Below are 24,871 nucleotides of genomic sequence, written 5' to 3'. Positions count from 1 at the left end.
TCGATACCCATGGTGGGCATAGCATAGACAGCATTGTGTGTAGCTTTGCGCTTAATAACGAACAAACAAACGCTGACTATGAAGGTCGGACCGAGTCACTCTGGTGACGGGTCAGATGGAACTATAACTGGCCTAGCAGATTGACAGTGAATGTCTAAGTTGTTCAAGCTAATCAACCCAAGTATCACGAGAATATAATATGAAAATAACAGGATTAAAAGCGAAAGGGTGGCCCAGGAAGAAATGGATCGATGAAAAAAACACAGTCTCACTCAAGTTATTCATCTTGCCATGAAATGGTTACTACATCTCCCCGCAACGCGGAAGCTTGATTGTTTTGAAATTTCGCGCAAAACTACACGAGGCCTATCTGCGCTAGCCGTCCCAAATTTTGCAGTGTAAGACCAGAGGGAAGGCAACTAGTCATCACTATCCAATGCCAACTCTTGGGCTATTTTTTTTATTAACGAATAGTGGGATTGACCGATACATTATAACGCTCCCACGGCTGAAAGGGCAAGCGTGTTTGATCTGGAGGGGATTCAAACCCGCGACCATTAGATTACGAGTCGAGTGCCTTATCGACCTGGCCATGCAGGGCCTACGCGGAAATAAAATTTTTGGTTAGAATTTCGTACAATGCTACACGAGGACTATCTTGTACTCACCGGCCTTAACCTACCCGTAATGAAGACAAGAGGCAAGATAGTTGTCAACACCACCCAATACCTCTTGGGCTAGTCGAGTCTCTTAACCACCAACAACTAAGATAAAGGTAAAAGCAAAGTAAACGACATATATCAATAAAAGAAAGTTTGTCCACCAGAATGGTAAAACACTATAATAGTTCCTTTTTTATTTCAGTTTAACGGTTTTAATAACTGTTAATTACACAACGTGTAACTAACCATGATGGTAGAAGTTATCCAAACAAAAATCCAGAAATATGAAACTTAGGTTAGAGAGAAATAAATAAGAAAAAAACTTACGAAATATACGCTAAATAAGCAGTTTCTCTTTTATTTAAATTTAGTGGTACAATCAGTGTCTCTATAATAGGGAATTTTCAATTGTTTTATGTTGGAGGTCCGGCATGGCTAGGTGGGTTAAGGCGTTCGAACCATAATCAGAGAGTCGCAGGTTCGAATCCCCATTGCACCAAACATACCGTGGGGGCGTTATAATGTGATGTTCAATCTCACTATTCGTTGATAAAAGTGTAGTCCAAGAGTTGGCGGTGGGTGGTGATGACTGGCTGCCTTCCCTCTAGTCTTACACTGCTAAATTAGGGACGGCTAGCGCAGATAGCCCTCGAGTAGCTTTGCGCGAAATTCAAAACAAACAAACACTACGTATATGACGAAAGACAAACAAACGTTTTATTTTAAGATATCCAATATAAATTTTAAATATTGTTACTTTAACTTAATAAAAAACGAATTCATGACTCAAAAATCACTATTCATTTTCAAATAATGATACGCTAAGTGCAATATATTAATATTATGTAATGTAATATTGTCCAGTATTTTGCAAGAAGTCCGCAATTTGCATGCTTCAAAGGAACATCCTATATAATTTCTTGGATTTCTTACAACACCTTTTCCTCAAGTTGCCAAAGTTGTTCAGGAAATATGAAACATGAGAAACAACGGGAAAAGCTGGAACATAACAATTTATGTTGTAATAATAGCCGTCATATGCTCTCACGCTTCTTATCGCAAATTGAAACAAGCCTTTAGCAAGTGCTGACGCACGTGGTCGCGAGTAAGAAAGTGGCTCTTCTTACGTAACATATAGAAATATCGTGTGATTGGACCGTGAAGAAAGATGTTTGTATATAAATGACGCCTTAACATTTGACCGAATTCATAATTTTGTTCCTGAGAGGAAATTGTGTTTGAAGCAAACACGGTATATAAGTAAGTGTACTTATTATTGTTTTATTAGGTGTTTCACAGTATAGTATAAGCTATGCATTGTTATTGCCCTTACTGAGCTGAAACGTATTGTGTTTATTGATGGAGTTCAGAGATCTTGGGTAAAGAATGGAAGAAGTAATATGAGCGTATTTATTTTAAAGTAATAGCTGTATCTATGGTGACAGAGGTTTAAACACAAGTAACATATTAAAGAAAATCTGATCCGCTGAACATTAGATGGTTGTAATTACTCCTTGGATTAATTAAAGTTTAGAGCAAAAGCACTAATGTTACTTTTTTCTTTTACGTGGGTTCAGGCGTGCGACTCGTAATCTGAGGGTCGCAGGTTAGCGTCCCCCTCACAACAAACATGCTCACCTTTCAGTCGTGGGGGGAGGTTATAACGTTGTGCTCAATCCCACAATTTGGTGGTAAAAGAGTAGCCCAAAAGTTAGCGGTCGGTGGTGATGACTAGCTGCCTTCCCTCTAGTCTTACACTGCTAAATTAGGGACGGCTAGTGCAGATAGTCCTTGTGTAGCTTTGCGCGAAATTCAAAAAACAAACAATTCTTTTACGTAGATAGTGGTTGAATGTTTAACTTACTGAGGTTTGGTTTGGTTTGAATTTCGCGCAAAGTTACACGAGGGCTATCTGCGCTAACCATCCCTAATTTAGCAGTGTAAGACTAGAGGGAAGGCAGCTAGTCATAACCACCCACTGCTAACTTTTGGGCTACTTTTTTACCAACGAATAGTGGGATTCACCCCACATTACAACCTCCCCCTCCATAATTTCACACACATACGGCTGATAGGGCGAGCATGTTTGGTGTGACAGGGATTCGAATCCACGACCCTCATATTACAAGTCGAGTGCCTTAACCATCTGACCATGCTCGGCCATTTTGAATTTAAAATTAGCTGTAGTATTTTTAAGTTTGTCATGTTGATTCTAGTAGACCGTTTTCTCTGGTTTGGCTGCTTTGTTCACCCATAACAAAATATAAATGTCAAAGCTCTCCAGCTTCTAAGCTATTCACTTCTGTCTCTCGCTCAGCTACGTTTTGTGTCTCATCTTTTATAGATTGCAATTTGTACCGTAACTTTATTTATGTCTTTTAGGCGCTTGTACCGTAACTTTTTTCATATCTTTTAGGCGCTGGTACCGTAACTTTATTCATATCTTTTACGCGCTACGCTGTCAGTTTGTGGTCTTGTTGCCTGAGCATTTGGTTCAAAATATCTTCAAAAGTAACTTTTAAAAAGTACGAGTTCCTTTGTTCGGAATTAAACACAAAACTACCTGTGTTTTGTTCACCACCGGTATAGAAACCCGATTTCTAGCGATCACCAAAGTAAAAAATAAAGTAAAGGAAACGCTGTACAGATAAACAAGTTTTCCGTTTTTTTCTAACTCGATGTATAAATTCATATACATCATTAAGTACGATAGTATTTACTAGTTGAGATTGTGATGTAAGGGCTTGTCGAGTTTATACACGTTAAGGATAGATATGGAAAATACGTACTGCCGGGACAGTAAGTACACAGGTTTACCACACATTCATCACCTGTACTAAACTAACCTTAGAGTCCCCCAGTGGCATAGCGGTATAGCTACGGACTTATACGCCTTAACACACTTGACCATGCCGGGCCGTAAAACAATTGAAAACATGTGTTTAAACATCATTTATGAATAGCTCTGAACATTAAAAACATTCCTGAGTCTATCTAAAATAATGAAAGGAGGCCCAAGGCCACCTAGAGGAGCAATCTATCTTAATCGTCCGTACCAGTGTACAGTTGTGTGCCATCTGTCAGTCAGTCACAAGAAACGAAAATAGCACACATATGATTATTTACGTTGCATCTTGTACCGAGATGCCGTCAGTAATTTATTCAAATCTCGTGAATCACGATAATTATGTACTCTCTAGACCATGACACAGCATGACGTGCGAACTTTAAAAGCAAACATAAAATTATATTGGTTTCATTTACTCTTGAAACAGGAGACTGTCGAGAAATACTTCGGAAGAATACCAACATTTCTTTGTTTGGCTGCGGATTCAAAATGAAACCAACAGTTGTTCTTGCCTATAGTGGTGGCCTTGACACATCTTGTATCTTAGCGTGGCTGATCGAAAAAGGTTACAAAGTGATTGTTTTCGTGGTAAGTTGTATAATGTTCTTTCAATGAATTCAATGGAAAGATCTAACTCGTTATCATTCAGAGCATTTTAAAAGTTTCATTGAATTAATGAGATACATTAGTACAGTCATGTAACTTTTGTTAGCTAAGCATTGGGAGGCAGTTTGTAAACATATATATGTTTTCTGTAATTATAAATGATATATAATAATGGGCGGCCACAGAAATATTTACGGGGAGGGCGTGAGAAACAAAACCTGGATGTGGGGACCAGCTTTTACAGTGTAAGTGAACAGATTAGAATAATATTAGTTTTGTGTGCTTAAACGGAAATAAATATTTACACTTTGATTAAAAATTATTAATAATGTTTAGTTTAACTACGTTATCAAGTTTACGTCATAATACGTGCAATTACTTTTGTGAACTATAAGGGGAGGACAAATCCTCCTCTTGCCCCCTTCCTGAAAACACCCCTCATATTAAAATGATAAACTACATTAAAAGCATCTAATCAACACCACCTACCACCACCCCGTGGATCACCATAATCAAATGATCGCTCTTGTAACGTATCTATAATTATTTGGGTTGTAAATGGAACTATTACCGCAAATCCTCAGTTTCATAGTCTGGCACGCTAACCATTTTGGACACTCTCGAATTGAAACTATATCTGTTAGCGTGCAGATCAATTGGTATACGCAGCATAACGAGGACATTTTAAAATTTGTTCGTGTGTCTCAGACGAAACTTACTGTTTCAAACCAAAGGGTTTCGAAATAATTTTGTACATTGGAGTACTAAAACCTTGTTTACTTAGTACGTTTTTTCCCTCTCTACTAGGCAGACGTTGGGCAAATAGAAGATTTTGAGAATTTAAGACAAAAAGCCACGAAAATTGGTGCTGAAAAGGTAAGTGGAATGAAACATGAGTTCGCTTCCAGTTAAGGTTTGAAAGTAAATACCAAGTTTCTGAAACTTGGTAAATAAACGTAGCCTTCCTCATCAAAACGTAGAACAAAGTTATTGATATTCATGCTTTGTTTTTTGATGTACAAATATTTTTATTTCTGTCTTACGTATAAACATACTTTTCTTTGGCAGTTTCAAAAATGGATTAGAACAGACATTGACCACCATATGGTATATTCTACTGTGTATACTAAATCTACAGGATTTAGCTTATATATATATATAAACAATGCTTATTAACACGTAGTTACTATTATTCTAATGTTAGAATAATTCTAACAGAGTAATTAGAGTAATTCTAAATGTTAGAATTACTAGGAACAAAATCGACAAATACAATGAAGGCTTCAGTTTAAAAAACAAATATATAATGAGAATTATAGAAGTCTGGTTGAAGAAGCTGATGTGAACGTGGTGGGTATCGAATCTTGATATACCTTCAGACTGTTAAAATTAACGACATGAACAAATATCTAGTGAAGAGGTTGAATTTGTATGGATCATAATTGCGATTTGTTGTAGGCCAGCTTATTAGTCGCAAGGTACAGCGGTAAGTCTTTGGATTTACAATGCTAATGTTAGTGGTTCGATAACCCGATATGGATATGCTATAAGAAAAACACAAACACGCATATCAGTCTCAAGAGATTAAAGAAGAATCGTGTGATGACAATATTAATGTGGAAAGTATGTAAAACTTGAAGTTTACTCAAGCTAATTTGGGATTCCATGAAGTCCAGTTGTGAGGGATTGACTTTTCAAGATGGAACTCTATACCAAAGAGTCCAACATAGCCAACCGTATTAAGACGTTCGACTCGTAATCTGAGGGTCGTGGGTTCAAATCCCTCTCACACCAAACATGCTCGCCCTTTCAGCCGTAGGGGCGTTATAATGTGACGGTCAGTCACACTATTCGTTGTTAAAAGATTAGTTCAAGAGTTCGCGGTGGGTTGTGATGACTAGCTGCCTTCCCTCTAGTCTTACACTGCTAAATTAGGGACGGCTAGCGCAGATAGCCCTCGTGTAGCTTTGCGCGAAATTAAAACACAAAGCAAATCTGTACCAAATATACCCAACCAAATAGAATACAATATTATATCTACCTTTAACCGCTGATGATAAGGGTGTAAGAGTTTAAGTGTGTGCTTGAGGATGGGGGTTATATAAGGAAATCATGAATCCATAATTAGGCATGATGCTATGATACATGTTGAGATAAAAGGAAAATTCAGCTCCTAATATCAGAAAATCAATTTCAGGCCACGAGACAAAATTAATTAAAAGGTGACGTGGGACCAGGGGCGTAGATATTTTACACCCGATGAGGGGGATGATTTTTGCAACCACTTATGTTGACTGTTCAATTTGCAAATTGGTAATCTCTGAACCTGAACGCTGTAAACATGCAGTCACAGAGTAATCTTGTTACCACGATACTTGCATGTATACTTAGGCCAACTGACTGATACTTATTAAGTCACGAACTATAACTTAGATCGTAAAGCTTAGAAGCACGCCCATATTAAAGATGTACACTTCGGCTACTGTAAAAGCCTACATTTAGGCCTAATTATGTAATTCGATTGGTAAGAACACGAGAATAACAAGAACAAACACACAGTTTGTAGGCCTGTGGTGCAATAAAACAATCCAACAGATCAAACTGTAGGGGGGATGATTGTATGCACCATACCCCCCACCTAAAATGAAGGAGGGGATGTATGCCCTCCATGGAACAAACTTGGGAAATATTTAAAAGTTAATTACATTTTAATTCATTAGGAATATTTATAAAGTGATAACAGGAAACATCAAATCTAATTGGCGTACTAAAGTCAATCTGAAGGATTTGAGCATCCAGCTGAGAAGTTTAAATTAAAAGTGACAAAGTTAAAACTAGTTCACAAAGTTTCATTGTCTTCTTATACTAAATTATAGCTTTTATATTTCTGTTTCCTGGCAGGTTATAGTAGAAGACCTGAAACAGTTGTTTGTAGAAGAATATATATGGCCAGCGGTGCAAGGTGGTGCTATCTACGAAGACAGGTACCTTATGGGTACTGCTCTTGCTAGGCCTTGTATTGGGCAGGCGCTGGTGAAAGCTGCTAAAACAGAAGGAGCTGGTTACATCTCTCATGGTGCAACTGGAAAAGGCAATGACCAAATCCGCTTCGAGCTTGCTTGTTATGCACTCTGTCCAGAAATCCAGGTTTGTTGAATTAATACAAAAAATAGTGCACGATTTGTGCGCGTATTAAGAGAAAAAAATCGTGTTCCTCGTGAGCTAACCCATTCTGTTTTACTATCGATATTACTACTATTGCTTTATCAGCGTATGTTTTTATTTTTCGGTCATATGCTTGTCTTATTAAAAGGAGCACAAGACAATTTCTGAACAAACGAAAAAAAAAAAAAAAGCCCCGGCTTAGCAGTGTACTCTGCCATGTTTTTCTTATGTGATTCTTTCTAATTTTCTTTAATTTATTTATTGATTTTGTTTTTCTATCAGATTATATCTCCTTGGCGGATGCCCGAGTTCTACACTACTTTTGCTGGACGGCAGGATCTAATCACCTATGCAAAGGTAAGTCGAGAAATGTTTACGATTTATTTAAATTTTACAAAATTATGCGTGTTCTTATATTTCAGGTGTTTCGAACACACTTGTATTAGCGCGAGCACTTGATTACATCTACATGTGTGTACGTGTCTTTTGTAAATTGCCATGACGTAAGCACCTAAACAATTTAATTTCATAGAAACATGGCGGAACCTTTTTTTTTTTACGATCTGTACAAGTTTGTAATGATTGTGCGTGTATTTGTTTTTAACGTGTTTTGAACACTTCATTACGCCAAGTTAGTTTATAACATATTTGTGTACGTATCGTTTGTGAAACTTAATGGGCCCAGCATGGCCAGGTGGTTAAGGCACTCGACTCGTAATCTGAGGGTCGCGGGTTCAAATCCCTGTCTCACCAAACAGGCTCACCATTTCAGTTGTGAGGGCGTTATAATGTTACGGTCAATCCCGCTATTCGTTGGTAAAAGCGTAACCCAAGAGTTGGCGGTGGGTGGTGATGACTAGCGGCCTTTCCTGCAAAATTAGGGACGGCTAGCGCAAATAGCTCTCGTGTAGTTTTGCGCGTAATTCAAAACAAACAAACAAAAACCGCAATGACCCAAACACCTAACAATTTACTTTTACAGAAACATGAAATTCCCGTGCCTGTAACCCCTAAAGCTCCTTGGAGTATGGACGCCAATCTAATGCATATTAGGTAAGCAAGAATTAAGATATGTATGTTAAAAGTAAAAATTAAATGTAAACTTTCAAACATATATCATGTTCAATGTGCATACTTCATTCTCTAGTTTTAAATGTCAAAACTTGTTAGTATGTTATCAGAGGTTTGGGGCTTTGAATACAGCTTTTCTTATATTAATCATTGAACCACGTTTTTGAGAACAGGTCTTTGCACAAGTTAATTGCAATAATGAATAAAACATTGCAAACATGATGTTACCGTGTTATTTGATATTAACAGCTTATCTTTTAAAAAAAACAGTTACGAGTCTGGTATCCTTGAAGATCCTGCGACCTCGCCTCCTGATGGTCTCTATCTTATGACCTCTGACCCAAAGACAGCACCTTCACTCTCTGACGTAATAGAGATTCATTTCAAACAAGGTTTGTGAATATAGCAGTTTCTTATGCGTTTTTGATTTACTATCGACTATAGACTGATGAGTTTAAACGTTTAATTTGTTGATAGACTGATCACTGACCCAGGAAATTATTAGTTTTATTTTCATTGCGAATATTAAAAAGAAATAATAATTGTTATGACATAATTAAGTCAATCGACAGTGGAATGTAAGAAAGATATCTTTCAAAGATCTGTACATATACACAAGGAGCTGACACACGGGATTATTGTCCCAATTCTTTTTGACTGTGTCCGATTCCTGGTTGGTGTCTCTAAAAAAAAAGGAGCAGAATAGAAAATAATGATTGATATAATACTGACACTCCGAAAATATCCGAGCCCTGAATCTTTTTAGTACTTAGCCAGTACGTCTCTGTGGCCCGGCATGGCCAGGTGGTTAAGGCACTCGACTCGTAAACTGTGGGTCGCAGGTTCGAATCCTGGTCACACCAAACACGCTCGCCCTTTCAGCCGTGGAGGCGTTAAAAATAACGGTCAGTCTCATTGTTCGTTGATAAAAGAGTAGCCCAAGAGTTGGCGGTGGGTGATGATGACTAGTTGCCTTTTATCTAGTCTTATACTGCAAAATTAGGGATGGCTAACGAAGATAGCTCTCGTGTAGGTTTGCACGAAATTCAAAACAAATAAACAATACTGCGCCTCTGTATGAATTTGCTTTTTCTGTATGCAAGTGTGGCATGCTATAACGAGACAAACGTATGAATTGTGGCTGTTTCAGCCTTCTTTTTGTGTCCCAGAAATGTCTCGTGCATTGAAACTTAATATTCCGAAGGGCCGATTTTCTGAAAATTGAACATAAATGGAATTACACGTATAGGGCTATTATTCATTCAGGTTATGATATTATATACAGTACCGTGTAAAGTGTTAGGACAAAATCAAAAAATCAAATTTTAAATCACTTTTTAAAAACAATGGAAGGTAAATCACATATGAAACATCCAAAGTTTATTAATATTTGTATTTAATACAATAACTCAGTGGATGTGTTTGAGATCAGCTAACAGTTAATATTTTGTGTTCCCTTTTGCTGCGCCCCAGTGGCTCAGCGGTATGTCTGGGGGCTTACAACGCTAAAAACTGGGTTTTGATACCCGTGGTGGGCAGAGCACAAATAGCTCGTTGTGTAGCTTTGTGCTTAATTTAAAAACAACAATACATTTTGCGTTAATAATTACAGACGGTATTGTTGGAACTTATTTAATCAAAGGGTTCTTTAGAATTTTACTCCAAATGTCTCTAATATACTTCCATAAAGCTTCTTTGGAAGTAATTTTTTGGAGCCATTGCATTATTTGAATGACTTCTGCAGCTTTTTCCTTAGCTAAGTAATATCAAAGTACCTTATGACATGTCAAGTATTACATGTAGTGTCCCCGCTAGTACAGCAGCATGTCTCCCTATTTACAACGCTATAATCAGGGGTTTGATTCCCCTCGGTGGGCTCAGCAGATAGTCTCATGTAACTTTGTTATGAGAAAACACCCACACACATTATATGCAGTGAGAAGGTAAAATTTACTACGAGTGAATTAAGATCATTATTCTCTTAATAGCAATAAAGAGTCATAATAATATTTTGTAATTGTAGGTTAGATGAGTGTTTGGGATTATTCCTTTTTTGTATATCTGATGGTATTTACGTTGGTACATTATTCCAGCTATTTTGCAAATACCTCCTATCACCTCAGCATAATCTCCTCACGTAGGTGCTGTGCATTAAGGTGTCTTTCGCCGGACGTACAATCTACGCTTTCAACCAAATATTTCAAATTTGGACCGTAACACCCTCTTCAAATCATCAACAGTCCAGTTTTTCTTTTACCTATTTTTTAAACAAATTTCAGTGTCTTGACAATATTTGGAGATAGAAGTAAAGGTTGTTTTTGTTTTTTTTTTCTTTTAACTACTACACGACCAAATATTCTGTTTGAGTCTTCTTGATACTGGAGAACTGAACACTTTTCTGTCATTTGGTACATGGTGGTTTATCTCGTGCATGAGATAAGTGGTAGTCAACCTTCTGTCATTAAAGGCTGTATAAAACAAAGATATTTAACATTAGTATCATTGAGTTCACGTGTTCTGTCTCTTCCTTCTGTCCTGTTTTCAAATTTACCTGTCTCGGTCTCACGATCTAAGGCGCACTTGACAGTATTGTGAACAATAGTAAATGTTTAATATTATATTCGGGGTATAAGCCGATAATATATTAAGTTATGCTTTTAATAATTTCAGAGACATATTACCTGTAACAAAAGTTTTATAATCTTTTGAAAAAATTCTGTCAAAATTCTGATAATATTAATAAATATGGAAGGTTGTCATTTATTGGCCAAAATTTCTAATTTGGTTTATTACACAATTAATAAAGGAAAACGAAGGATGAAATACATTTAAGTTGGTTATTTATTTATTTCTAGGTCTCCCAGTCAAAGTAAAAAATGTTATTGATGGAACTACAAAAGAGAAGCCATTGGAACTGTTTATGTACCTCAACGAACTTGGGTAAGTTTCTATTTTAGGCACTAACACCAATGACAACAATGAAACACTTTTGTAATTGACTGATAGGTATCGATTACTTCTTTTACTGCGTGCTTAATTAACTAAAATAGAATAAACTATTTTTAAACATGTTTTAATGGATTATTCCACTCGTTTCAGTAAGCCTAATTAATGCATATTTCTAATTAAACCTTTGACAGCAAGACTATATAAATTTTAATATGTTTTCGCATATTTTTTTCACATTTTCCCTCAAAATTAAACATTTTGTATATTGGAATATTTAATTTTGTATTATAAAACTATTCTTTGAAAACATGCTAAAGCTAATAACAATAGTAATTATCATTAGTATGTTATTTGGATGTACTGATATGAAGCTTAATTGAAAAATTAAGTATTAGAGAAGACGGAGTTAAAGTAAAAACTAAGTTTCTTTTAAAAATGAATTACGAAGTGATAGTTATAACAGGGATTTTGTGTGTCGAAAGATCCTGTTATGTTAATTGGGAAAATGTTTTGTAAAGGTTACTTTCTGCAGAGAGTTTTTAGCGCATGAGCAATGTATTCATTTTCTATCTACCTTCAAACAGAACCGTGTTGCGTTTCACTAGACCTTTTAATATTTTCATTGGCGCGAGCTATATTAGATTAACAGTGTTATTCGAATTTTCATTAGTTTTAATAGACAAGGTTAAGTACATAACATTAAAATGATTTTAATTCACCATGCCCACCCAGCTATGATCTTTCTGACGAATACGAATTTTCACAATAGCTCTGAAATATAGTTTCCGCTGCACAAGATAGGTTGTCAAGTCAAAAGCAAGACACTCTCTCCTGCAAGCCTTTCATAATCCATCTAATGTACGAAGAAAGTAGTTCTCAGCGGTCGGATAGATAGTCTGATTGCATCAATTGATGTTTATAAACACTGTTCTGGTGACTTAACTGGTATCTCTTCATATATAGAGTACCGTGTACATCTGTTTGATTCTCTAGCTTCTTGAGATATAAAATCATGGAAGGATATATTATGGAAGAAGCTTGTGTGCGTGTGGCTTTTGTTGCTTTTCTAGACAGACATCCATGAATTGTTTTGCGTACCATTGTTTGAGGTATATGCACGGCTTTTCACAGAACCCTTTGTGTTTGTATATTTTCACCTTTTTAATATAACGCATTTTGCTTTCCGTGGCTGTGGTACGATTTATTAGAGGTCAGTTTTTGGGTAGTTCTGAATCATCAAGTTGATTAACAATCTTTTTCTTTCACAATACCATTAAACACAAAGGATATTCTTATCATGTAAATTTTAAATCCTGATTTGAATACGTCTTTATGATATGGATGTATGAATCTTTTACGTCGGAAAGTGCTGCTAGATATCCTTCCCAAAAGGGATTATTTAACTGCTGATGCTAAACAATGAAAAAAATAATTTTGATATGTGGTATATATTGTGACTTTATATTGATTATGATTGTCACGTGACAGTCATCTGTATTTATAAGTTATACTGTGGTATTAACGTCCTGTTCTGTAGTTTAAATCGTTTAAATGTGTGTATGAAAACAGTTCTTTGAAGCAATAGCGAGTCATTATGTATAGAAGATTTTAACTTGTTTATTGGAAGTTTCTTCTAATCTTTAGATGGATTAAAATCAGAAGTAGTAAACCGAATCGGTTCCAGCATGGCCAGGTGGTTAAGGCACTCGACTCGTAATCTGAGGGTCACGGGTTCGAATACCGTCACACCAAACATGTTAGCCATTTCAGCTGTGGGGGTGTTATAATGTAACTGTCAATTCTACTATTCGTTGGTAAAAGAGTAGTCCAAGGGTTGGTGGTGGCTGGTGATGACTAGCTGCTTTCCCTCTAGTATTACACTGCTAAATTAGGGACGGTTAGCGCAGATAGCCCTTGAGTAGCTTTGCGCGAAATTTAAAACAAGCCAAACCAAACAAAAACCAAATCGTGGTTGTTTGTTTTATTAAACCTGTCATAAAATACCATGCGTGGTCCAAAACCCTCTAATACTTTATAGATTCTCTAATGTATCGATCTCGTATTCTCATTATCTAGCATTGTCTATATGGCTACAAGTGGAAAGTGGGGGGAACTCCGTAAAAACACAAAGCAATGAAAACTGTATGACACCCACCTGTAGTACCTGAACTCTTGTGTTTAAGATGTTTGGCCCTACTAGCTTATAAGTGTGATATGAACGCAAATGTCAAAATAGCGTCTCCTGGATCCCCAGAGGGCCAGGAGCACAAAAAGATAAAAGGGCACTCTACCACCCTGACCACCACGAGTTTGCCCGACAAGTCTGGTTCTGTTGGCTCCAAAATTAAGGGGGATAAATCGTGGACATTTATAAACTCACAAGGTGAATTAATGTACGATTTTAATTTTACAGTGGTAAACATGGAATTGGCAGGATTGACATTGTCGAAAATCGATTTATTGGAATGAAATCAAGAGGTAAGACTCCTTTAAGCTTAAATTATGTATCATATACGTAGATTAACACACAGTAATTACTGTATGAGATACTGAGGTACTGATAAAGTAATAAACATATTTAGGCCTGTCTGTCTGGGTTCAAAAATGAAATTAAAATACGAGAGTTGTAAAAAATTCTATTTATTGAAAATATATATTTTACTCAATTGAAAGTGGACCACAGAAAAGACTGAAAATATGTTTTTTTTACTAAACTAGTATTGCTTAGTTTAGTGAAATCACACTATGTAATAAAATTTTTACTTTTCTTGTTCCTGGACAGAAAGTGTTATTTCCCAATTGCTTATGCCTAAAGTGAATGGAAAATACCTATTTTTCTGTTCAAGCTTTGCTTTTGTGACCTGTGAGCGTATAACAAAAACATGATGGGAGACTGTATTTGGGAGCTGATACGTGAAAGTGATTTACATTACAGTCGCAAATCTCGAAAAACTACTCACTTCTAGCATTGTCTATATGGCTACAATTCATATGCTGTTTTATTCAGACCTTATGTAAATGTGCAAATTTGCTCGTTTTTACATATAAAATAGGTTACTTTCTAAATTTCATTATCCTGGTCACAAAAGCAAAGTTTGAAGGGAATAATGGCCATTTTCTGTACTTTTACAACATAAGCAATTAAGAAGTAGCACTTACTATCCAGGAATAAAACTTGTGTTGCATTGTGTTATCAGTTATTAATATAATGAAAATCTCTCTCACCCCAAACCTTTTAAACGGTGTACCTTTTCTAAACTATTATTGTTAACATATTTTTATTTGACCACCTTATAAACTTCTTTATTCTTATTTTAAATATGGATCATGAAAATAACTGATCAACTAAACTTTGTATAATAGGAAACTAGCAAGCAGTAGCTTATTGTTCTACTTTTGAAATTACTTGCCTGGCAAACAGAAATAAAGGTTCGAACCCTACATACCAATGTAAGACAACGTATTACTTTATTACTCTAACTAAGACAGGTTAAACTGACATATTTTGAGAGTTATTTTTAATTGATTTTTCTCCTAACGAAACAACTTTGAGAAACCTGTTTGAATTCATTAGTTCAGTGATCTAGAGCGTGTTTGTCAGGCACGAACAGGGCTTCAAAACCCATTCAATAAATATTTTAATAAAAACGACAATATATTTTATGACAACGTGGCGCATTCACAGCATTTTATATTTACTTTAGGTTGCTACGAGACACCTGCTGGGACAATACTTCACGAGGCTCATTTAGACTTGGAAATATTTACAATGGACAGAGTGAGTAATACACGTGTTCTTAGTTCCAAACAAGTTTTGATATTTCACATAATGTAGATAGATGGTAGCAGAGAGTAAAAAGGTCTAAACGTAACCGGTTATTTCTGGTTTAAATCGGAGAAAATTGCAGTACTTTCGTATGTGGATAGATCTGGGAAAGTATAAGTTAGTTACAGAGATGGATAGAACGCGATCTGCTCAGCACTTGTGCTGCACTTAAAAAAGTTGAAAGTTGTAGGGCGAAGAGTTACACAGGTACCAAAGTCCAGAAAACTCTGCGTGTGTTGTCACCAGTCAAGTCAAGCCACGAACATGAAAGCAAAGTTCGAGTACTGATTTTCGCACATCAGGTTTGAAACTGACACTCCTCATATTCGTATAAGTTGGGATTTTAAAGAAAAGCAGTTTGTTTGTTTTTTAGCGAGATCTTATTAGAGCAAGTGTACGTCTAAGACTAATTTTCAGTGCAAATTTATCTTATTAACCCCACAAAAGTTATTATAAGTACTTTTTTTTTTTTTGTCAGAATTGGCATAGACCGTTCGATTTGTCATAGACGGAGATGTATTCAGAGATATTTCCAGGAAGTATAAAATTACGGATTTTACCAGTTGAGAGCGGTTTAGGAAACTCTCTGTCTAAGTCAGAACGATGTCACTTGTTAAACTTTTCATAGATATAAGAAGGCAATGTTAGGTTTGAAATTTGTGTGTTCGTAATTAAACTAAAACACAGCTGATATATATATCGCAAATAAAACTAATAAAAAGCATACTTAGACATTGTCTTTGTGACATGGTGGTTATAGGGCTCGAGTTGTTACTTTTGGGTTGTGGTTTCGAATCACCATTATACTAAACGTGATAGTCTTGTCAGCCATGGAGAGTTATAATGTTACGGTCAATCCCACTATTCGTTGGTAAAAGAGTAGCCCAAGAGTTAGCGGTGGGTAGTGATGACTAGCTGCCTTCCCTCCAGTCTTACACTGCTAAATTAGGGACGACTATTGCAGATAGCCCTCGTGTAGCCTTGCGTGAAATTACAAAAAAATTGTTCTCAAGTGTTTTCCCTGTTTATGATTATTATGACCTTGTTTTAATGTTTCGATTTATTTTAAAATAGGAACTCAGGAAGATAAAGAAGTATTTGGCAACCAAATTTTCCGAACAAATATATAATGGTGAGTTAGTAACAAATGTATGATGGTGAGTTCCAAAAACAAGTCTCGTACATTTATATATATATACATTTATTTATATATTTATTTATACATATATTTATATAATATATATATGTTCGTGCGTGTCTGTGTGTATTGTTTTTGAAAGAAGTCTGAAATCTAATTTTTGATTTTTTTCTAACACCATTACATGGTACTGTATAAATATACATAATATTTACTTTCACAATCTGAGGGTCGTGAGTTCGACTTCCTGTCACACCGAATGTGCTCGCCTTTTCATTTTTTGGGGCTTTATAACGTGACAGTCAATCTCACTATTCATTGGTAAAATAGTAGCTCAAGAGTTGGCGGTGGGTGGTGATGACTAGCTGCCTTACATTGCTAAATTAAGAATATTTCACCATAATAACTCTGTATTTACAGTAAATAACTCAACACGTTTAGAATGCTGATACTTTGTGTTTTTCTGTCTTGTGACTACTAAGAATGCTGTCAAGCCTTTATTATCATTATTATAACTTATTTTTGAAGAGGTCCGGCATGACCAAGTGGTTAAGGCACTCGACTCGTAATCCGAGGGTCGCCCTTTCAGCCTTGGGGCTTTATAACGTGACGGTCAGTCTTACTATTTGTTGGTAAAAGAGTAACCCAAGAGTTGGCGGTGGGTGGTGATGACTAGCTGCCTTTCCTCTAGCCTTACACTGCTAAATTAAGAACGGCTAGCGCAGATAGCTCTCGTGTAGTTTTGCGCAAAATTCAAAGCAAACAAACTTTCGGAAGAAGTCGCTCTGTATTTCTACCTAAAAAGTATTTAATATTTTTATATTGTTGTTATTTTGGTAAATAACAAACACACAAAAACATTTTTTTTTAAATTTAATAAATACAATCAGTTCATCCTAAGCTTTTACAACATAATCTAATTACTCATCCGGCAATGTAGGTTTTTGTTATTGTTTTCTGTGATGGTTTCTTAATCTGAAGCCCCTATTCGATTTTTAACGTTTCAACATGAAAAAAATTTTCTCACGTGAAACAGTAGTAATTTTGCGGACTTCAAACGCCAAAATCCAGGGTTCGATTCCCGTATTGAATACAGCACATAACTCAATGTGATTTAGCTCTCAAACAAACTTCTGACAGTACAAAATCCATCACCAGGAATTGAAATTATATTCCATTCTCTGATATTTTAAGAAAACACTCGACTCACAACGTGAAGATCTTTTGGTCCGAATCCCATTTACAAACATGGTCGTCGCGAATGCATTATAATATTTCAGTTAATCCCAATATTCGTTGAATTGTAGTTCAAGAATTGGTGGTGTTAGCTTCCTGTCCTCCTTCTAGGGTATCACGTCAATAGTAGGGACATTCAGCGGAGATAGCCCTTGCGTAATTTAGAGCGAAATTCATAAAACAAACAAACGAACCTTAATTTTCCTTTTTTTTTTTGTTTATTAATGGTTTGTCGAGATATAAATCATCATTTCCATGCTAATGGTTAAAATGTCAAAACTGAATGAACATGCAGAATGGTAAACTGACAATTGTTTATTTTAAATAATTTCAAGCAAATCTGCGAAATACTCTCGTTTTCACGTAACTAGCGTCATCTACATTTATAAACGATTTTTGTTTTGGAATGATGTCCAAAATAAACAAATTGCATATCTTTAAAAGTATAGATACTAAGAATTTTATATCTGAAGAGGAACTATTGGAAGGAGGGAAAGCAAAAGGAACAGATAAGAATATGGATTGTGAACATAAAGAGATTATAGGTATAGGTGATTCCTTGACATAGCATGTGGATAGAATACTCTGGAGTAAATAGGGGAAAAGAATTAGATTATGCTATTCTGGGACACAGGTAGAAGACATAGTTCACATGACAAGAGATATAATGAAAAAACAGGTAATGATGCAGTCTTTGTTGTGCACGTCGGTGTCAACCAGTTAAGGAATAGTTAGCCAGAGATGTTGATAAGTGCAAGGGGGTGATAAAAACATTTGGAGACAAAGGCCTTAAATTAGTTATTGCTAAGTGATAAGCTGAAATTAATATGTAAGGATGAGCACGTTAGCTGTTTGGACTTGTGTGGATCACTTCAGTAGGCGGAGGGATCTTTTTGGAATGGATGATTTACACTTAAGTAGGAAAAGGTTTGGCCTGTTTACAAGGGCTATTAACTCGGTGTAAGGGAAGTTTTAAACTAGGACTAGATAGTGATGAGGGCAAAGATAAACTAAATAAAACAAAATTGAGATGTAGAGGAAAGTTTAGCTTATGAAATCAATATATAAATAATTAGAAGAATAGGCTTATTTGTTACTGTTGAAATGTTAGAAGTATGATAAATAAAAAAGATGACCTCAGGGTGCTGGTACAAATAGAAGATGTTGATATAGGGTTAAATGTAGGTGATTTTGACAACGGAAATTTCTTTGAAATGGTTATAGGGTATTTAATAGGGGCAAAGTAGTACAAAAAGTGAAGAGGATTGGCTCTATGTGTAAAGTGCGAGTTACATCTTGTTGAAGTTGAGGATACTAACAAGGAGACTAAATCCATTTGGGTTTCTGTTAGTGGACATCAGGGGAAAAAGCTCTAGTAGGAATTTCTTACACACCACCAGATGAAACTAATGAAATTAGTGAGGAACTTTACACAGAGATTAAGACCTTAGTTGCCAATGAAGTTATAATTATGGATGATTTTAATTTCAGACATATTGATTGGGAAATGCTAGAGCCAAACCATGAGGTGAAAAGTTTATGACTAATTGGTCAAGGAACATGCTAGAAATAATTTTATTTTAGATTTATTTCAACTTTTAATATAGAAATGATTTAGTGGGAGGAAACTGGGGAACACCTAGGTACAAGTGATCATTGCCTTATTAGGTTTGATGTTTTGGTGCATACAGAAATCAGGAATGATGGTTCCAAATTCCAAAAAAAAAAAATTTGAAGAGATATAGAAAGAATTATCTCTTGTGAACTGGGCAGCTAAGTTATTTGAAGACACTAAGCAATTGTGGAAAATTTTAAAGAAAAAAATTTTAACATTCACAATAATTATATTCCTTCCAGAAAAAAAATAGTAGCTACGAGTAAAAAAAAAAAAATCTGGTTGGCTCACAAAGGACATAAGAGATAAAATTAATGAAAAGCATAATAAATTTAAGAAATTTAAATAGGCTGGTATTATAGAAGATCAAGAAAGCTATTCAAACATGAAATTTAAGACATTCAAAATGATGTATGGAAAAATTTGGTTGAAAGCATAAAAGTTAATAATAAGGAATTTTTTATAGTGCATTAGGGGGTAGGCAAAATGTTAGGGTGGGGATAGGACTCTTGAGAGATAACAAAGGAAGGCTTGTGTCTAATGATTATTAAATTTTACTTTTTTCTTTAATTTTTACTAATAAATACTTAAGCAGTATTTCTCATCTTGAGCAGTTGATAGACAAAAACAAAGTTGAACAAGCCAATTGCATAAATTCTGAGTTTGTTAACATAAAATTGGGAAGTTTAAAGAATGATAAGACTCTTGGATCAGATAATATTTCCCTGAAGGTTTCGATGGAGGTCAAGGATTAGATATGTGAGCCACTTGCCAAAATGTTTTGTAAGTTCTTAAATAGTGGACAAGTACCAACAGGTTGGAAATTAGCTAATGTCACTCTTATCTTTAAAAGAGATAGCAGAAGCTGTCCCAGTAATTATAGGCCTATTAGTCGTACCTCACTTGTGGGAAAAGTTTTGAAAAGTCTGTGAAAAGATACTATACAAAGTGATTTAACAAAGTTTAGTATTTTAGTAGATAGTCAACATGGTTTTACTAAGGGAAGATCTTGCCTTACAAACCTTTTGACTTTATTTGAAAAGGTCACGACTTATGTAGATGAGGATATGTGTGTAGATTTGATATATTGTGATTTTTGGAAAGTATTTGAGAAGGAACCACATAAGAAGCTTGTAAAACAAATTGTCTCTATAGGTGTGGGGTATAAGCTAACAAATTTGATAGAAGAGTGGATGGATGGAAGAAAACTGAGTATTGTTACAAACAGAGTTTAGCCAAACTGGATTAATGTTGGAAGTGGTGTATTTCAGGGCTCAGTCCTAGAACTGCCACCTTTTTTTTACTTCTGTTAATGACATAGATGAAGAAATAGACAATAAATTACTTACATTTGGTGATGATAAAGATCTTAGGTGTTACTGACTGTGAAGATGCTGCTGATGCTTTGCTAAAGGATTTTGATCATTTAGTAAGTTGATCAGATAAATGGCAGATGGGTTTTAATTGTGATAAATGTAAGATTTTATATGTTGTTTATCATAATTTGAATTATAAGTATAATTTGGATGGTAATATCTGTAAGAGTGCCATGAAAGAAAAGAATCTTGATGTAATAGTTGATCAGTCTCTGAAACCATCCAAATGGTGTGATGTTGTTAGTGGTAGAGTAAATAGTATTATAAGTGGTATCCACAGAAATATTGAATACAATTCTAAAGAGGTTATAATTTAATTGCATAGGTCACTGATTAGGCCACATTTTAAGTATTGTGTGCAGTCTTGGATTCCTTACTTTAGGAAAAACGTTGAATTTTTCGAAAGGGTTCAGAGGAGAACTACAAGAATGGTACTTGGGATGGAGGGGTTGTCATATGAGGAGAGATTTATATTTTTAAAATTGTTTTCTCCTGAAAAAAGAAGAATAAGAGGGGATCTGATTGAAGTTTGTAAGAAGAATGGATAATGTTGATGTATTAACACTGTTCATACTTAACAGTAAGAATTATAGAACTAGGGGACACAAGTACAGATTTATCCAAAGTAGAAGCCATTTTTGGAGCAGGGCAGTTTTCTTTTTCAAATAGGGTAGTTGGATTCAGATGTTGTGGAGGCAGTAAATTTGAGCATGTTGAATAGAAAGCTTGACAGATATATGAATGATAAGAGCTAGCTTTAATGTTTCTTTAAAAATAGTTTTAGTTAGGCTTAGAGGATGGGACAGTGAGATGGACCAAAAGGTCACTTGTTGTCCCTAAACATTATGTTATGTTAAGAAAGGTTTTTACCATTTGCTTTCATTTTATTACTCTTTCTAGGTTTCTGGTTTAGTCCAGAATGTGAATTTACTAGAACGTGTATTGCACAGAGTCAGTTGAACGTCACGGGAACTGTACTTTTAGAGCTCTACAGAGGTCATGTGTCCATTCAGGGTCGAAGTTCTCCATCTTCTCCTTACAACCAAGAACTGGTCAGGTAGGTTTAACAAACTCTGAAAGGCACAGGTTGCTAAGAAAAGTTATAAATTAAACTATTTTTTTCATTCTCTCTTTTGACTGAACAAAAGAGCCACAAATTATACCTAAAGCCCTCTTCATGTTCCCTGATGGGACAGCAATAAGTCTGTGGACTTACAACGCTAGAATTCTGGTTTCGATTCCTCATGGTTGACACAGCAAATAGACTAATGTAGCTTTGCTCTAAAACAAACAAATCCTCCTCATATAAATTTGAAGCTATGGGCATTGAAACCTCCAGTTGTAAAGGATTTCACATACATTTTTAAATAAAAGTGTTCAGAGTATTAATTAGATCATCTTCGAGTTGCTAAGTGTTGCAGCGATGTCACATAATCAGTTTTTAATCGTTAAATCGCTTACGCAGTTAATACTGAATGACTTATGTTGTGTTTTCTTTTCTTTTCAGTGAATTGCGGTTCAAGTACATTGACCGCTGGACTTTCATTTACACACGGTCCTTGCAGGAACTTGTTTTTCTAAGTGTTAATGCTGAAAAATAATTTGTTTCGCATATGCATGTTCTGTTATGGGAAATTGAAACCACAAGTTATGACGTTTGATAACTTAAACGTTTACTTGTATTGCATATATTCAAGGCTATCATGTGCCTTCTAAAAAACAGTTTTGGAAAGCTTGAAAGAAGCGTTTTCAATTTGATAGGCCTAGAATGTAAATTGAAACAATGTCTTCATTTCGTTTCAAGAACCCCTGCTTAAATTACTGCATTTATTTTTAAAAGATTTAATTTGTTGGATATTCACAGACTAGAATTACACTTTTGTGAGGCTGTCCACTTCAATTTATGTGGCTTCACTGATCTATTAACATTTGATTTGCTGATAATGTGGAACATAATAGTTTCAGCTAAAAGGCTAGCAATTATGTTACTTTGTTGAAACTTGCATTTTATTTTGTTTAGTTCAAAATCCAAAACATTTTTCTTTACAGTATGGATGTTCAAGGTGACTACACACCATCAGATGCTGGAGGATTCATACGCGTGAATGCAGTGAGGTAATTTATTTTTTCTTCCGAGATCTTAAATAACACAAGTTAACATACAACCTAACATAATTATCCATAGTGGCTTACTAAATATTTCTAATGATTATTAAGCAGGTAAACATTTATTTTAAATATTCTAAGTAATAACAGTAAAGATTTGTTCTTTGTTTCCCTCAATATAATAGCGATAAGTTTACAGACTTTCAATTCTAAAATTTGGAGTTTGATTTCCCGTGGTGGACACATCGGATAGTCTAATTTGGGGCCTGGCACAGCCAGGTGATTAAGGAGCTCGACTCATGATCTGAGGGTTGTGGGTTCGAATCCCCGTCACACCAAATATGCTTGCCCTTTCAGCCATGGGGGCGTTATAATGTGACGGTCAATCCCACTATTCGTTGGCAAAAGAGTAGCCCAAGAGCTTGAGGTGGGTGATGTTGCCTAGCTGCCTTCCCTCTAGTCTTACACTGCTAAATTAGAAACGGCTAGCGCAGATAGCCCTCAAGTAGCTTTGCGTGAAATTCAAAAGAACAAAACAAGTCTAAATTGATTTTGCTCTGAAGCAAACAAACATTATCTTTGCAATTACTTTTGTTTTTATAATAAACAAACAAGACAAAATAAATTTAAGTTGAACAAATTTCTTAGAAATGACCAAGTTTTTAATTTAAGTTTAGAAAAACAACAAAACTTTTCAACTTAAACTTTGCAGAAATACTTGGTAGTTGCTTTGTATATTCTTTTGTTATTTTTAATATCAATTGTGTGTTTTTTACAGGCTGCGAGAACACTACCGAATTAAAAAAGATTGTTGTTAAGCTCAGAGAAACAAGAGTGATATTTTCTTGAAAGTCCTGCTCAAACTACTATTTCTTTCTCTCAACAAAAACCGAGAATAAAATCCTATTTTGTTTTTATAAGTGCAATATCTTGTATACATGAATATTAATAAATATATTCTAAAATATAATTTTAGTTGTGTTCTTTTTTTCAGACTTCATTTTAGAAGGAAAAAAAAAAAGTTACATGCAAGTATATTAAATGATTGTTATACCGTTATGTGTGAAAGACCAAGATATAGGTGATTTAGTTTCTTGTGAGAACAGATTTATTGTGATACGTGTGGGAAGTACGCATTTTCTATGTATATTTTGAATGTTAACTTGTTTTTTTTTTTTAATTTAGCGCAAATCTACACGAGATTAACCGTCTTTAATTTAGCAGACTGGAGGGAAAGCAGTTAGTCATCACCACCTACTATCAACTGTTGGGCTACTCTTTTACCAACAAGTGGTTAGGCCCGGCATGGCCTGGTGGTTAAGGCGTTCGACTCGTAATCTGAGGTTCGCAGGTTCGAATCTACGTCACACGAAACATGCTCGCCCTTTCAGCCGTGGGGGCGTTATAATGTGACGGTCAATCCCACCATTCGTTGGTAAAAGAGTAGTCGAAGAGTTGGCGGTGGGTGGTGATGACTAGCTGCCTTCCCTCTAGCCTTACATCAGTAAATTAGGGACGGCTAGCGCAAATAGCCCTCGAGTGGCTTTGCGCGAAATTAAAAAAAAAACACAAAAAAAGCATCATCCTGCCATTAAAATTAAGGCTGACAGACAGACAGATTATTGATCAAAGCTTTAGTTAGTCTGTGTTAATGCGAAATAAGTAAAGATGTCAATATGTAATGAATTCTTCCTTTCATGTACACTATCTTTATTTGCTCACCCTGTAATATGGTAAAATCGAAGTTATAAATTTTTAGCTTTTAAAGAAAAGTTTTTTAGGGTTTACCCAAAATTTCCAGAAAGAAAGCAGCTGTAAATTCACCCAAACATCCACCTTGGTTATCTTTTTTTGAATTAAATAAAACATTTAATACAGTAAAAACAATATGAGCTTGATGCTCAAAATTATTAAAATGATAAATTTTTTAACCATTAACAGCTTCTAAACACAAATGAAAAAACATTTTACCACGACTAAAGTAATTTACAACAAAAAAAAACATTTGTTGTCATAATCCTTTACGGGTTCACACTTAAGTTGAGTATTTTGTAGGCTTTATGTTAGTATCAAATACATACGATAGGTGGCTAATGAAAACACCTTTTCCGGTAAATGAGAATTGAGGCAGAAATCGAATATGCGCCCGTCGCGAACCGGACACTTTATGTTAATTTATTTTTTAAAGAGAGCTGATGCTTCTTACGGTTTAATCAGAACTTTTAGTCATAGAACAACGCAAACTCGTAAAAAAACCGAAATGCCACTAGTAT

General features: G+C 35.3%; 1 protein-coding gene across 1 annotated transcript; it reads left to right on the top strand.

Moving 5' to 3' along the window:
• Positions 1 to 1,740: 1,740 nt before the first annotated feature.
• On the top strand, positions 1,741 to 23,568 carry Ass (argininosuccinate synthase). The gene is made up of 14 exons (XM_076460338.1): positions 1,741 to 1,922; positions 3,938 to 4,098; positions 4,924 to 4,992; positions 7,018 to 7,263; positions 7,564 to 7,638; positions 8,264 to 8,334; positions 8,623 to 8,744; positions 11,208 to 11,292; positions 13,715 to 13,779; positions 15,006 to 15,079; positions 16,202 to 16,259; positions 21,393 to 21,549; positions 22,542 to 22,607; positions 23,377 to 23,568. Exons 2-14 carry the CDS (start codon positions 4,000 to 4,002, stop codon positions 23,414 to 23,416), a joined length of 1,227 nt encoding a protein of 408 aa, XP_076316453.1. The 5' UTR covers positions 1,741 to 1,922; positions 3,938 to 3,999; the 3' UTR covers positions 23,417 to 23,568.
• Positions 23,569 to 24,871: the final 1,303 nt, after the last annotated feature.

This window comes from Tachypleus tridentatus, chromosome 10 (assembly GCF_004210375.1).
Source record: "Tachypleus tridentatus isolate NWPU-2018 chromosome 10, ASM421037v1, whole genome shotgun sequence".
Classification (NCBI taxonomy): domain Eukaryota; kingdom Metazoa; phylum Arthropoda; class Merostomata; order Xiphosura; family Limulidae; genus Tachypleus; species Tachypleus tridentatus.
The sequence above is the reverse complement of the archived record's forward strand: the minus strand, read 5'-3'. Positions and strand labels throughout refer to the sequence as shown.

Bases quoted from the DNA above. Each gene is read 5' to 3' on its own strand.
- Ass (XM_076460338.1), top strand. From the start codon at position 4,000: ATGAAACCAACAGTTGTTCTTGCCTATAGTGGTGGCCTTGACACATCT. The intron at 7,639-8,263 runs GTAAGTCGAGAA...TTACTTTTACAG, and splicing joins ATCTAATCACCTATGCAAAG to AAACATGAAATTCCCGTGCC. The intron at 8,745-11,207 runs GTTTGTGAATAT...ATTTATTTCTAG, and splicing joins AGAGATTCATTTCAAACAAG to GTCTCCCAGTCAAAGTAAAA.